The following is a 16,646-nucleotide window of genomic DNA, read 5'->3' as shown; positions in this document are numbered from 1 at the left end:
ATTATTCTTTTGTTTTTATTCAGAAGCTATTAGCCTTTATTTTGGGATTATGGCTTTCCCATTCACATCGCTTTGATCCCAATATATATTTATCCGCATATATAGAAAAACAAAACTTTTCTTGTGAACTTACATTAAATTCTTTTGACAAAATATAAACATTTCTCTGGGTTTCTTGTGTACGGAAGTAATGGAACTGACCGTGGAAGTGTAATGGAAGTTCATCATCGGAAGAGACAGGGCGGGTTATGAATGTGTTAAATGAGTGTCAAATGTGCAGCGAATGATCTTCCTCTGAGTCATAACAGCGATCGCGGAACTGAAAACAGGCAGACAGCGCTGGAAGCCGCTAATGCTCATCAGATCGTGTAAATCAAAGGAAAATTAGAAAGGATGATTCTGTCTATAAAACATAATGCAGTAACCATGTGTAAATATCAATATTTCCAGATATGAGCACTCTTGGACTAAAAGCCCTAATAAACACTGTTCAGCGAAGCTATGTGAACACAAATAAACTGGAAGAGATGTGACTGAATATGAATGCGTGTTGTTCAAAATTACAGATACATTTTTTGCAGTCCTGACATAAATTAAGAAATGAATGTCACTGCAACCAAGTTTTATCATAAATAGTGGTCAATTATCTTAAATCTTTCTAATAATACTTAGATAGTCCATATCAAGTAAGAGTGTGATGTTTTAACGTGCAGTGAATGTTGAACAACAATAATCTGTGGTCGTTGGCGATCTTTGCATTTAAAGAAGTTATATAGATCAATGGTGTGCACACTTTTAGTGTAAGCGCGAAAACTGTGGGAATGAGCTAAAATTATGGAGAGGCTGCTCACTGCAGGGTCATGGGTCGATCGTGAAGTCTAGCTCCCCCTCTCTAATGCACAACTAACAACAACTAATGTGCATGATGTCACTATTTTCACAAATTCGTGTTTTTGTGGTTTACACAGAGACGATAACGATGTCCTTTTCAAAAAAAACTTGCACTTTGAAACCCATTTTCAGAAGTTTTCAGGCCCCCAAAACACTGTTGTCGTGTAAATGAACAGCCAAAATGCATAAAAAGTTTTCAGTTTCAGTTGAAAATTGTGTCGTATAAATGCCCCGAGTTTCTGTTTAGAGATTTACGTGCTCATTTGTTGCTATAGTTACCGTTTAGTTCACCTGTGTCTTGTTTAGTTGCTTGTTTTTACCTGTGTACAGTATATATGTGCCCTCTTTTTGTTCTTGGAGTTGTCAGTTGTTGTCTATGTGCTAGCTGTTTAATTTACTTTGACCTTTTGGATTATCTTCTTCTGCAAATTGGATCCACTTCTTCATCTTCCTTTGACTGCAACATGACACCCTTACTGTTAGCAAAATTATAAAATGTTCTGCTTATTACTTATTTATTTTTGTGTATCTCAGGGTGTCATACCAACTGGGATGATGTTTGGTGCTGGTACAAAGCAGAAGTTGGACAGGTAGTCAATGTCTCCTGTTCCGAAGTGTCTCAGCTGTTTGCAACCAATCATGGTAAGCTACTCTTATCCCAGGCAGCCTTTTTATTATTATTTTTTATTATGGCTGTTATCAAATATCAACGAGAAACACATTTTTAGATGAACAAAGCTTCATTTTTAAGACTGAATGTATTGGTTGAATAAAATGCTGAGGATTAGGTGAATTGCTGGAGCTTTTTATCTGTGTATTATTATGAGTACCTTAAGAAGTCTGATAAATACATACAGCTATGTCATTTTAACCACTGCCAAAAAGCTTGCACTGTTCATGCCAGATCATACCCTTTGGTGCACTCAAGCACATGCACTCAAACACGACAAACTGTACTGACACACCAACCCAGGGCAATAAAAGTGACAAGGCAAACATACACAGAGAAACATCATGAGTGCTCTATAAATTCATAGCTAGAGCTCTGAATATCCGGATATCATAAACTCTGTTAATAGTTGCTTAGGGACACTGAGTGTATTTGTTTTCACGGGTTCAGTAGATTACAGTTATTTCTCAATATGTCTTAGCAACATTTGAGCAAGCAAATTGTACTCATGATGGACTTTAAGTGTTGTCTACAGGAAATTGGTACCAATTTTTTACATGTTACAATTTAAAACTTATGTTTCATGCCAGAGGTCCTAATCAGTAACAAGATGACAGTTTTTTCCCCATCCTGAACATAAAACGTTACACAATCACCACCAATCTAAAGATATTTGATGGTTAATGTAAGTTATGAGAAGAGGGATTTTAGGTCATTAAGATTTCATGGTGGGCAGGGCTACCCAGAGGACAATAAAGTTAACTTTTTTAATCTTATTTTGTTGCATCTGTAATGACACACATAAAATATTTGTCAAAACTGTAATCTCAAAATTGTGTTCTGGGAGATATTTTTGCCATAATATGTAGAAACAGATAGATATAAGCTAACAAAATTATTTTCTATGAATGTTTTGTTATACCATTCCCATTAAGTTATGTACATGTTATTTCTGAATATTCTCTGGATGTCCAAAATGTTTTTTTCTAATAAAAAAAAATCTAATTAAAAATAAGGGATTCTAGTTTAAACTTGTTTTGTTCAGTTTGACTAAAAACAAATAATTAACACTCCCAATTGAAAATACAAATAAAAGAAACAAAGAAACTTCAAGATATTTTTAAGGTTGTCTAAACATTCATTTTGTTTATGGTGAAATTAAGTTGTAAAAAGCAGAAAAAAATATATTTAATAACATTTTAGCTTATGTCTAAAGACAATATTTATAATGACCACCACTGAACTGTTTTTTGTGTTTTTGAGGAAGATGAGAAAAGTGGGAGACTTGATAGTCTTCAGTTATGCTGGGATTTAGAACACAGCTTCAACTACACTGGATACATAAAGAATATGTCTTTGATGCTTTCCTTAAGGACTTAGCATTTAGCATTCTAATATGTGCAATTGCTCGCTAACAGTTTGTACTACCTTACATTTCAGTTCTGTGCATGCATTGTGCGGAAGAACATTGTTTTGGTTGTGCTTCGGTTATGCGCGACTTTGCGGAAGAATATGGTTATCCTACTGCTCGTAAAACATTCACTACTAGGCTTCAGAGATAACCAGTTTAGATGTAAAAGAACCTCAAGCTGACTAGTTGAAAGCATTACTGTAGTAATGTCTTCAGGTAGTCAGCTTGAGATCTATATACCCATTAGATGTACTAACCTTGAAAATAAATTATAGCACAGAGCTGCAACAACCATAATGAAATGACTCCTTACAATAGCTAATGCTTTACAATGAACTCTGTTAGAGAGCTACATATGGCAATTTATCTGTTCAATAAAATACCTTATTCACTTGTGGAGTGAAAAAAAATCTGTGTGTCACTTTTAAAATAATTCTGTCACGTTCTCTTTTTGCAAGACTCTCCTCTGTTCTGCATTTTTCAAAGTGGCTGAAATGACTTTTCTCTATTTACGGATATGATGAGACACACACGGGCGAGTGATGCATGTAGCCTACGCAACTTCCTGTGAAAACCATTCCGACAGGTCTAAAATATAAACACTTATAATAGGGTATCATAGCGAATCAGGGTAAGACAAAAACACTTTTTCTTTTTTTTTTTTTTTTTTACTAAAAAAACATTGCATAGTCTACCTTTAAAATAAAAAAGTAAGGTTTAAACTAGTGATGCACCGAAATTTCAGCCGCCAAAAATTATCGTCCGGCATCAGCATTTTCATTTTTTGTCCGAAAGAGAAAAAAGGCCAAAATAAATGATGCCCCACCTCTCAGTGTTTAGGTTTCACCCTTACGCAGCATTTTTTGTTACTTTGCGAGTGGCTTCGCTTCCGTTCAGTCAGCCCAAGCAAACACTCCACTCATGTATAAAGCAATGTCTGCACAAATAACGTGCCAATATGAAATTTCTCTGACTTGTTTCTGTTTGCAATAGCCACACTGTGCTAACATGGTGTGGTATCGCTGTGCAGGGTAATACCGGTAAAATGATGCTACAGTCTCGTTCACTGCTCTGCTTCCCTCTCTGCTCACATGCTCTGGTTATAATAGCTTTTTAGGACTCGACATTATTTTGATAATTGGTCAAAAGATAAATGTTAAATCTGATTCTTTTGCATCTACTAAATGAAGAATAATATATTGATATTTAATATTGTTTTTATATATTTTCTGTCCCATTTTGGTGTTACTTTAAATACAAGTGTGGTTATTTAATTTTTTTGGCTTGTAGTTTGTATTTTCAGATTCAATAAAATGATTGATTTTAATGAAAAACTCTAATATTAATTCAATTATATAAGAAAAAAATCATTTAAAATAAGAAATGAAAAAATATTTTTAAAAAGTCATTTTCGGTTTCAGTTTTCGGCCATGTGCATCAAGAATTTTAGGTTTTCACTCCAGAATTTTCATTTCTGTGCACCTCTTGTTTAAACCAAACCATAAAGAAAAACGAATACAATCGGCTTTAAAAAATGTGTATCTCCCATTTCCTATGGTGCACTGAAAAATAAAGTTACACACATTGGCATTGAAAAACATTTAAAAATCATGAACCTAGAAAAACTACTCCAGGGCTTTTGAGAAATCAATGTGGAGGCTAAGAAAAATCAACAGACTCATGACACAACTGCTATCTGCATCGTGCTGTTTTTCCATCCCCCCACACACCTCTATGAATACATAAGTACACAATGGACCTGAAGATATCTACTTTGCTCTGCTCCAAATCTTGCTGAAAATGTGCCAAGGAAATAATAAAAATATTAAAAATCAAAGAGGGTTAAAGCAGGCGTAATAGCAGGGGCTGTTAGTGCTGGTTGTTCAATCTCTTCAATCCCCCTAGGCCAGTGCCTGACATCTCCACCACAGAAAGCAGCAGCGGTCAGGTCCTCACTGCTCTCGTCTTCCCCCACTGTGGCTTCTGGGAGAGAGACTTGCAGCACATGATGAACTCTGTTTTATGGTAATGCTAGAAACAGCGAGTGGAAAAAAATCCCATTGGCATGCTAGCACTGAACCACCCACTTAGCAGGCCTTCAGGATGGCCGAGATAAGTGTAGGTGAGGAGACAGAAGGTCATAGGTTAGCTGTAATGTCAAGCCTTACAGAGTTAACTGAGGCTTAGTCTAAATGAAGTACATCATATAAATGCATACAGAAATATGAGCTTATTTGTAGGCGATTTTATTCATTTTTTATCTTTTCTATCATGTCTATCTTTTCTATTGATGTTTGAAAAACCACACACAGCGATTGTGACAGTAATCCATACAACCCCAGTGGATGAATCAATGTCTTCTGAAGCGTAATGATAACTGTGTGTAAGAAAGCGTTCATGAGAGGGATGTTGGAAGTTCTCTTGAGAAGTGGTGCTCCTCTGCGTTTCTTGCACAAACTTTTCAACGCGCTTACGTCACGTCAATGTGTAACAACTTCCTTCTCATGAATGCTTATATGACAGATAGTTTAGAAGTGTTTATTTCTTCAAAATGAGATAAATGTCTTACTGGGCAGTTGGCCCATGTCATATTAGTGTCATATCCTTAATTTAGGATTTTTGAAAGCATAGGTCACAAAATAAATAATTGCAAATTCTAAAAATATATATGTATTGATGGTCAACACAATATTTTGTAGGAAAAACAGTATGGTCAAAAATATTGTACCTGTATGAATTAATTAACTTTACAGTTAGAATGCTTAGCAAAACAACTAATGAAATTACTTGCAGGCAAGTTTTAGGTTAAATGTTTTCTGAAAAATGTGTTTAGATTATTCCTTCTACTATGTAAAACAATGTGTCTTATTTTAATTTTTTTTCAAATGTACCCTGAGTCCAAATTTGATCTGCATTGTTTGATTTAACCTTTTGGGCAACAGCAAATCAATATTGCATGCAATGCATTTGTTTGACATTTTTCCATCTTACCTAGGCATGATACATGGAGATGATTCAATTATAACAGAATATACATTTTGGGGTTATTTAAAGGTTCACTCAGTAATTGCTCACTCATTATAAAAGTATTATTTTCATAGAAATAAATAGCAATTTTGAAAAATATGTTGAAAATCCTTTATGCTCACAAGTTATTAATCACCTCGTGTTTGCTGGTGAGTCGAGATTGCATGACCAGCCTAATACTTTATTTCACTTCTCTCAGTAACCTCTCTGTAATTGGACACTGCGCTCACTGAATAGATGAATCATGGATGACTGGCATTTCTACAAATTAAACAATGACATAACCTCGTTGTTCACACAGACTCAATGGAATCAGATTTATATGGTTGACCAGGTTTTTACAGTATGTGTCTCCTAGTGGCAGGTTGCCTCACTACTAAGTTCTGTTTTAATACTGGGAACACTGGTTGATAATCCAATCAAAAGTCCAAAAGAACTCCTCATGCTAGTTTATTTTGCAATCAGAGAGGGAACATCTGTTTCTCAGTAATGCTCAATCCTCAAATGGACCATTTTGCTCAAATTGACCGTCTTCTACCGAAAAATGATATAACAGAAGAGAGCATTTGTCTTTGGAGCACATGATTAACTCCCTCAGCACACAGTGTATTAGGGTTTGAGTGGGCTTTAGAACCCAGAAGCTGTAATGTGCAATCACAAGGTTCTCAAGAGAAAGAGGTCTTTGATTAACCGCTTGCATTGAACCATTGAACCCTATTTGTTTTTGTGAGCAAATAAATTCTAGTGCTCCCTAACCAATTCGGGTTTAAGTGCTTCGGTCAAAGAGAGTGCTGTTTTTCAGAGATGATATTCAGTCAGACAGTCTTGTTTTACTGTGACCTATATGACATACAGTAAACCCCATGCTCCGGCTGAATAATGAGCCCATTATCAAGCAGATAAAATAATTTTGTATAAACCTGACTGGTTTGATATATCTATCTGAGCTCTCAATCCACACATCTACATATCATGAAATACAACAAAAGGTATAAGCAGACTAATAAAAACATAATCCCAAATGCTACAGAGAGGAAGGACATGTGGATTACTGTAGCAGAGACAGTGTCATCCTGGTATTTAATGTTATTTGAGTTGAGTTTATACAGTAGCTTCATAGAACATTTCATAGTGAGGAAAAAATCTCGGACAAATGAAACATCTGTTTTGTTTTTGTGAATAATTCCACAGAAAAGTACTAGGTGTATCTGTCTAACACAGGCAATGTAATGAGCAGCTGTTGGTATTTGGAGCTTTATCAGTTTCTTTTTGCCAATTGATGCATCAAGATGTTGCCTTTACAATGTTGCAAGCTGATAATTATGTTTAACATTCTTTTAATGCAGGTTTCATATTTAGGAATTGCACCAAGGATGGCTGGACGAAAATCTACCCAACCTATGAGAATGCTTGTGAGATTCTGGAGGACGAGGAATCGGAAACTGAGGTGAAAACTACTATCAATTTCTGAGAGAAAATTATTTCTATACCAACTTTTATTTTTAAATGTTAGACATCTTCAAATAATCTTCCCCATAACCATTCTGTATTTGTACTTGTCTCTCTCTCTCTCTCTTTTTTTTTCCTTTTTTTTTTTTGTAGAAATAAAACACTGTGATCTTTTTCCAAAACGTTCAAAATTAGATGGAGCCTCATGGGTTTTGGTTTGTTTAAGGTCTCCATCAAATATAGTTATATACAGTATGTAGTTATTTTTACCCTAATTTCAGTTTGTGTTCACTGGCACAGAAGCAAGCAGGGTCGTTGTTACGTTTCCAAGATTCTGACCTGGATTTTTCGCCTCGTATTTGCATAATGGTGAGAGTTTCTTAGCTTTAAAAACATTGTCTAAAGGGACTTTGTACTGTCACGGCTTCCTCTGCTCTGCTGTCAGGCCTACGTTCTGTTACTCAAGCATTTATGCAGATGTCATAGAGAGTGAATTGAAAACGCCCACTCACCTCGTGCCACACATGTTGAGCTCTTTACCACTTTTTCGAAAACACCTCTTACTTTTCTTACTCTCTGGGATAAGAACTTGAAAGATCACTTTGGTTTTGTTGATGGGAGCGAATTAAAAATGATTTAGCCACCTCAAAGCATAATCTTCTCCTCTGCCAGACAGTTTCTTTGTATTATCTTTTTGTTTGTGCCAGACGACCACAGTGAAATGGTAATGATAATAGAGACAATACTTTGAATAAAATAGATGAGAGTGTTCCTGTTGTGAACAAACCAATTAACAGTAGTTGAATCAGCCAGACAAGAACATAAAACTCTCTCTCTCTCATGAGTGCTACATTTCTATAATAACTCATAATGACTTTCAGCTGTGTCTGCATCAGGGGAAGTAGCAATGTGGTTATAGATGCACATGAAGTATAGTTAGTTGCATATGCTGTAATCCCAGAACAAGCTGACCTGCTTTTAATGTTGGCTTTGTCTCAAGACTAAAAATGCAGGATGCAGAGGTAGGAATGTTTGCATATCACCCTGTCGGTTAAGATGCCTTTATCTGTTTTTGAATTTTGAAGACAGCATTGTTAGCATTCCCAAAGCTGACACAATTATGTTCTAAGAACATTTAGCTGTATTACAGTATTTATGAATGCTCTTAACATGAAAAACATCCAGTTTTTTTAAATGTTTAAAAAATATATATATTTGTATCATTATGCAAACATTATAGGAATGGGATGTTACTATTGAATGTTCTCTGAATGTTCTGAAACAAGTAGTAACATTTAAAAAACTTTACATGAACATCAAACTAAAACGTTTTTTTAAGAAAAAAGTTCCATGAATTATTTAATAAATTTTTTTGCTAACGTTTTGAGAACATTAGGCTTAATAAGACCAGATAACTGAGCGAAGGTTCTATTTATGTTACTGGACGAATGTTTGCTCATAACTTTGAGAGAACCTTGCCAGAACGTTAGCCAACGTTATGGGAATGTTCTATGTTAGCTGGGCCTTTTCTACCTACGATATATCCCTCAATCCTCTGTGTGCAGTTCACAGGTTGGTAGCAAGAATAAAAATGGCCTCTGATAGAGCATTACATTTATTCACAAGTTTCCATTTTTCCATGAACATGTTTAAATAATTTAAAATAATAACGAATTTGACTTTTTTATATATACTTTTTTTTAACATGAGTTTATATTTGCTTGGCAGCTGCATTTGGCTGAGGTTGTGGCAAAAATAACAAATGACTGAATGAAGAAATGTTATTATTTTATCATTCATTTTTAATGCATTTTGCTGTACTCTATCATTGGTTGAATATAACATATATTATAACATCCATTTTTCAGACCTTATAGTGAGACTCTTTTGTTATTTTCTCCATCCATCTTCATACCCTCCATGATTCATGAAATGTTTAGAATAATTTGTTCTACATGTGTGTCAAGAATAAGGCCCAATAACAACAGAAATGTGAAACAAAAAGGTTGAAGTGCACCAATCGAACTGAAAATACATTATTCTCTGAAAAATAATTGTATAATTGTCTTTTTATGTTTTATTTTCCCCCTCTTTTCCAGACCACATATTACTCCACTTTCAGGCAGGTGTACACTGTGGGCTATGCTACCTCTCTGATTTCCCTCATCTCTGCCATCTTTGTGTTTACAGCCTTCAGGTACTGCAAGAATCCTCACTAAGCTCATGTAACCTCACAAAGATCAGTAGAAATTTTAATCTGTGAGAGTTTTGTGACAATTTGTTGAATAATCTGCGAATCAATTTTACTCTGCTCAAACAGAAAGTTTCACTGCACCAGAAACTACATTCACATCAATCTGTTCGCGTCCTTCATCCTGCGAGCCAGTGCAATCTTCATCAAAGATGCAGTTCTTTTTGCCGACGAGGACGTGGACCACTGCTTCATGTCAACAGTGAGACTCGCCAACTGTCACAGGCTCTGCAGAATTTTTGTTTTTGTTTTATACACGTCATTCAAAATAATGAGCTAATCCATGCTATTCAACATGTCAATGCTCATGTTCTCCCCATCAGCCTTGCGGTCAGTGATCATTTTAGGTCACAATGCATGATGCTGCAGCATTCATCTGGAACAGTAGAGAACTTTCAAAGCTTTACACCAGTTTCTGTCAGCATAGTGACACTAACTTCACATTTTTGCATCCATTTTTTAGCCCCTGTCAGTATCAGCCAACTCATCTGTGCCTTTAAGGCACACTTTACAAGATCTGCCTCCGCTAGAACTGAAACACCTTCTTTGAAGTATAAAAAAAACATCTCTTCATAGCTAACACTCTTCTTCTTCCCCCCTTCTCTGCAATTATATTTGTGCTGTTTCTTATTAGCACTACCTAATTCTCATCTCTAACATTATGCTGTGCTGAAATGTCTGAGCACTGCAATAATATCATACTTTAATTTGCAATGCAGAGGTCTTGAAATTTGCTACGTGCTGTGACATGCTGTGGCAAATTTCTATGGTCTTGTATCTTCAGTGGAAAGATATATATTCTAAGAATATACAGTACATCTTGACGGAACACTTACAATCTCTAAAACTGTCTCCTCTTCAGACCCCTTGCAAGGCAGTGGTGGCTTTCTTCCAGTTCAGTATCCTGGCTAACTATTTTTGGCTGCTGGTAGAGGGGATGTATCTACAGACTCTTCTAGCTCTAACCTTTGTCTCACAGAAGAAGTATTTCTGGTGGTACATTCTTATTGGCTGGGGTAAGTGGGTACTATAGCAGACTTGAGAACATATTGTTATGTAATATATATAATATAATAGACATAATCCTGACATGGTGAGCATAAGCTTCTTCTTTCAAAAACATAATGATTCTAAACTTTTGACTGGTAGTGTATATTATTATATCATATTTATTTCTCAAGGATTTGTAGTGTAGTTGCATGATAGTGTGGCCTTGTGTGTTATGTTCCATTGGTGACACATGTAGGCATCAAATTTCTAAACAAGAAATTATTATTTTCCCAGGAAATCTCAATCACAAAATGATTGCTCTTACAGAAGATATCAAACCTATTCTTGATAACGTTTTAGCAGAGTAACAAACATGTTTCACAATTTGATGACATTTTGTTTATTGAATTATTCTGTCTGCATCCTGTAGGTCTACCAACACTAATACTGATCATCTGGGTTCTAGCAAGGAATTTCTTTGATAACAGAGGGTAAGTCCAGATTGATCTAAGCTCGTATAGACACACTTTACGTTGCTCATCTGATTTGATTTGATTTGCTTCTTTGTTTGATTTGTAGTACTATATATTTTTGCACTGCATACATTTCTGCGCTTATTGCGAAAGTGCAGAATCTATGCAGGTGTACTCATATAATCATTGCAGGTGCTGGGATGACACAGACGTTGCTTACTTTTGGTGGATTATCAAAGGACCAATCACAGTATCTCTCCTGGTATGACTCACAGAAAAACACAGCTGATTTGATTTTATATATATATATATATGCATAAAAGCCACATCTGGAATACAGTGGAAGCTGTTGGCTGCAATAGTATTTTTCAAAATATATATTATTAATGTATTTTTCATGTGCCATTATTGTGCACTACAATAAAATTACATATTATATCGAAATGACACTTAAACGTTTTCTTTGCCCTAGTCATCATGATTGTTTCTCTTTGGATACAAGTATCTATTTTAACACACAGTCTGTTGATGTGTACAGTATATGAGCTTTTTCCTTTATCTTTTATACAGAGACGCATTCTTGCTTTTTTTTTTTTTTTTTACATCTAGATCAATTTCTTCATCTTCATAAATGTGATCCGGATTCTTGTGCAGAAGCTGAAGTCTCGAGGAATGGGTGGCAATGATACCAACCACTTCATGTAGGCCTGAAATGCACACTCAAAGCAAAGATGTATTAATGTTTGATTCACAGACAATTGTACAATACTTGTGGATCAGTCTTGTTGAAATTCACAAGATGCAAGTATCACAGTAGACTGTTTTCGGGCTGCTTTTATTTACAGCCATCACAGTTGCTCATTACTCTCTCATGATAAATTCCCCTCCAAAACGTAATTTAATTGTTTGTTATTAATCTGAAATAATGATGATCTTTATGTATACTTGTAGGAGACTGGCCAAGTCTACTCTTTTCCTGATTCCTCTGTTTGGCATGCACTACATGGTATTTGCCTTCCTGCCAGAGAACACTGGAGAAAATGCTCGTCACTTTCTTGAGCTTGGCCTGGGCCCGTTTCAGGTGTGTACAATCAACCATCTGTGAAATTCACAGAAAAGTAATGCTAGGATGACCAGATTTATCTTGGTGAAATACAGGACGGCATGGTCAGCAAAAAAAAACCTGATTTCGGGATTGCGCGCTGTCGGAGAGAGTGCTTCTGGTGCGTGTCATTCAGCGCGAGAGTTATTTTTTCACAACTTACTGCACATAATAACTTGATAAACTCTTTTTGAAGATCCTCATTCAATTTACACACACACTCCTTTGACATCTTCGCATCTGACTTGATCTTCTCCGTGCTCTAATATCCCGCCTTCACTAACTGCAGGTTAATCGATAACAAATTGTGATTGAATGGATGGTAATTTTGTTCTCCAAAATATACAATGACGAGATTGGCTGCCCCAAGGTAAAAAAAACAAAAAAAACACTTACATTTTCTCACAGTGTCTGAAACGGTTCAATAAAGCAGAAGTTTCCAACCCCGGTCCTGGAGGACCCCCAACACTGCACATTGTGGATGTCTCTCTTGTCTGACACATCCATCTAAGGTCTTTACCAACAAGCTGATAAGTTGAATCAGGTGTGTTTGATTATTGAGACATTTAAATTGTGCAGTTCTGGGATTCCTCCGGACTTGGGTTGGGAACCAGTGTGATGTAGGATTTAGTCTTTAGCTGCGACTCACTCGAAGGCTGCATACCTCCTTGAGGCTGCCTCATTTCAGAATTTATAAATGTATAAAAATTTGACCATTATTCCTTCTGAAGTATATAAATAGTTGTAATTTCTTTATAACTCAGAGCCTAATCTGCTCTGATTGGTCCGATGGCCCAGTCTGTTGTGATTGGTCTACTGCTTTCATTGTGTGTTGGAAACAAAATACCTATTACCATATCTTAATTTCAGCTCTGGAGGCTTCCTCAGCACTTGTAGATGCAGTGATAAAGAACACTAATGATGGCGATGGTTTAACTGGATCAATTTCTAGCCTCGATTCTCATTCTTTGGATTGAGAACATGTCCAAACATGAAGGAACATGTCCAAACACTTATTAACATGTCAACAACACTAACCAAACACTTCTAGGCCTCAGCTACAACTACAGTGTTTGACGGCGGGTCAAAGTAGACGTTGTTCGCTTACAACCAGTAAAGACAATAGACGGGCATTACGCAAAGTTGTTAAAGACCTATGTAGATTTGAACTGAAAGTAAGGCGGGAATTCCTGATGACTTGTTTCAGGCAGTTCAGAATCGGTTCTTTCTTTTGGGAGACAATAACTCATGATAATCAATAACTCACGATAACATTTATTGTGCACTTTGTTCTTTGACATTTTGCTGACTTTTTGACCACATGCAAGGTAATATCCGGAAAAGCATAATAGGGTCACTTTAACATAATATTATGTCATATATATATATATATATATATATATATATATATATATATATATATATATATATATATATAATTTTTGTATTTGAGCTGTTCTGTGATTTCTTAATGCACCCTTACTTGAGCTGTTCTGTGATTTCTTAATGCACCCTTACTGACTGACTGTAATATTGTGTTTCTGTACATCTCAGGGTTTTGTTGTGGCTCTGTTATACTGTTTTCTCAATGGAGAGGTAAGCCACAAGTTTTTCCTAATTGTAAATGTATGCAAAACAGGAAACGCATGCTGTTTTCAAAAATGCACATTAATATTTCTGCATTTCAGGTACAAGCAGAACTAAAGAAGAGAATGTGGAAGTGGCAGACACAAAATTATTTGAGATACAGTAAGAGAAGACGAACCCTCTTTACTGAGAGCAGCACAGTCACACAAATCTCAGTTTTAGAGAAATCCAGCTCTAAGGAGCTGCCGGTAATGGAGTCCCACAACAGTGAGTCGATTATCTGAAACCAATTCTTTACAATTCATCTCATTCCCCTTTTTCTCTTTCATGAAACCTCTTAACCAGGGTTCTTCTACAAATTTTCCATTAATCCTGAATATCTTTATTAGCATGTGCAGGTGTGTTTGATTAGGGTTGGAGCTAAAGGAAAGGAGGAACAGATTTGAAGAATCCTGCATTATGCTATAAGACACAAGGCAAAAATAATTGAAAACGTTCAAATTCATGCAAATTCAAGCATTGTGTTAAGGATATAAAATGGTTGCTAAAACAATCCAAAGATATACTTCTGTTTTCTACACACATCACATCACTGAAACAATTCAACTCTTTACTGATAAAAATACTATTTATTCATAACCCAAAAGCCCAAATCATATTGTTCAGTTTCCCCTACTGCTGGTTTAAATTAGATGGTTGGCACTGACTATTTACAGAACAAATTCCCATACAGGACAGTTAACCGAAAAACTGCCATTTACTCATTTTGTAATCCCCATCAACTTTTATATATGGAAAAGAGCAGCTTAAATGATGATCGTTATTTAACTTTGTTAAACGTGTTGCTCTGTAATTTGTATTTATCACTCCGTTGTTTGTCACTTGAGACTTATGGTCTGCCTGCCTTGAAAGTTGAGAGTGCATAATGTGTAGATGTTGAATACAGCTAATTGCCTTACAGTAAACAGACCTCATTTTGGATCCTTCACAAAATAATAGCTATCAATTAAAAAAAAAGAAAGAAAGAAGGTATTTTTATATTCATAAAGACATTCTTATTCTTAATCTTTAATTTTGTAAATTGCGTTTCAAGGCACTATATTGCACAGTGTGCTGGCCCTGTATGTGTAACGAATTATAATATTTCTACAGGGCTTACAAAGTATTTTTCTTAAATAGCAGGTATTTTCAAAATATTTTATTCATTTTGAATCAAATTGATTGCTTTAATTAAATCAGTAGGAGTTATTGAAAATAAAATAAAACATTTATAAAACACTAATCTGTCTCTGTACAAACAGACCTTACAAAGTAGATACAAATTGTAATGAGTAGTTATAATTATAATAAGGCATAATACTGTTTTGAAAATGGCCTATTTAAGAATCATTTGCAGTGCACACATCTGGAGCACTAGACTGTAAAGTTTCTTGTTTGGTAGAAATGTTATCTGGTTTCAACAGGTTTTGTAGTTGCTAAATGTATTTGTAAATATCCTTGCCGTATGTACAGTAGTAGATTTTATGTGATGTGTACTATGTTTACTGACATTTGTGCTCAGTTATTTGGTGGTTTGATTATAAACAGTTTAATTAATATTAGTGATAATTTTCATTAATAATAATTGTAACACATCACTAGTGCTATTAATTTCGATCACAATCACACACACACACACTTGTATATATAATTTTTTTTTTTTTTTTTTGCAATATGAGTTTGTGAAAGTCAATGTTCATTTTCAGTCTTTTGTGAGCCTGGATCATAATTGAACATACTGTATGCCGGATACTGTATATAGGCTGTGTAAAGTTTAAATATTATGTCAGTGCCATAGAAACGTGCAATAGTGTTAACTCAGAACAACCCAAATGCTTTTTTTTTCTTCTTTTTTTTATCACAGCATTTATTGTTGCTCAAACATGATTTCAGACAAGAACACATTACAGGGATCATGAATTCAAAACCATCCAATTACAAAAAAGACTGTGAATCAGGAATATGCCTGTCACTTTCTGACATTATGGTTATAGCATATGCTATGCTAAAATGTATTTATTCTCTGATTGTTTTTTAATATTGTGTTGTATATTGTCTTTTTATGGTTGTCAAAATGTTAGATTCCCATTCCGATGACTTCTGTTGTCTTAAATGTAAGCGTTGTTGCTACATTCACCAATGCCTTAACATATTCGGTTATCAGATGTGTATTAGTTTTGTTAAATGTGTGGAGTAAATATCTTTATTTTGTGCTTTGTGACATTGTATTGTTATATGTAAATGGCCTCCAATTACCATAGGCAATGGTCATGGAACTTTGATTTGAAAATAAGGGTACGTTTACGCAACAACGATGTACTAAAAACAGAAAAGTTCTGAAAATTCACAAATTCGCATTTTTGTAGATTACAGAGACAATAACGACATTGTAAATGAATGGCCAAAATGCATAAAAAACGTTTTCCGTTTTATCGTGTAAACGTCTCCTTAAATTGCAACATTTTTGCAGCATTTCTACTATAATTGATCAAAGCAGGTGCACTTGTTACTGTATTTTTCCACAAAGGTGACATTGTATAAAACAATTCTGAATCATCTTAAAAACACATTAATACATTTTTAACATTTACATTTACTACTTTCAACATATTTACTGGTGTCTTTATGGATCGAGATTATTAATTGCAATGGGAACTTTACTTGTCAAAAACATTTAATGCAAAATCAATAGTCTATAATATACAAAAAAAAGTACCAAACATACATCCAATAACATACATCCAATATGACATAAA

The 16,646-nt window shown here is 35.1% G+C and overlaps 1 protein-coding gene across 1 annotated transcript in view; it reads left to right on the top strand.

The window, feature by feature from the left end:
• ghrhrb (growth hormone releasing hormone receptor b) overlaps positions 1-16,111 on the top strand; it is a 31,161-nt gene extending 15,050 nt beyond the window's left edge. Inside the window, exons 3-14 of the mRNA XM_082189870.1 lie at positions 1,426-1,533; positions 7,346-7,446; positions 9,548-9,645; positions 9,769-9,901; positions 10,562-10,715; positions 11,120-11,180; positions 11,355-11,424; positions 11,772-11,863; positions 12,114-12,243; positions 13,819-13,860; positions 13,953-14,118; positions 14,241-16,111. Of these exons, the coding sequence (XP_082045996.1) occupies positions 1,426-1,533; positions 7,346-7,446; positions 9,548-9,645; positions 9,769-9,901; positions 10,562-10,715; positions 11,120-11,180; positions 11,355-11,424; positions 11,772-11,863; positions 12,114-12,243; positions 13,819-13,860; positions 13,953-14,118; positions 14,241-14,263 (1,178 nt within the window). The 3' untranslated portion in view covers positions 14,264-16,111. The remainder of the gene's footprint in view (positions 1-1,425; positions 1,534-7,345; positions 7,447-9,547; positions 9,646-9,768; positions 9,902-10,561; positions 10,716-11,119; positions 11,181-11,354; positions 11,425-11,771; positions 11,864-12,113; positions 12,244-13,818; positions 13,861-13,952; positions 14,119-14,240) is intronic.
• The last annotated feature ends 535 nt before the right edge of the window (positions 16,112-16,646 follow it).

Source organism: Leuciscus leuciscus (genome assembly GCF_965113295.1).
Source record: "Leuciscus leuciscus genome assembly, chromosome: 14".
In the NCBI taxonomy this organism is placed as follows: Eukaryota; Metazoa; Chordata; class Actinopteri; order Cypriniformes; family Leuciscidae; genus Leuciscus; species Leuciscus leuciscus.
The sequence above is the reverse complement of the archived record's forward strand: the minus strand, read 5'-3'. Positions and strand labels throughout refer to the sequence as shown.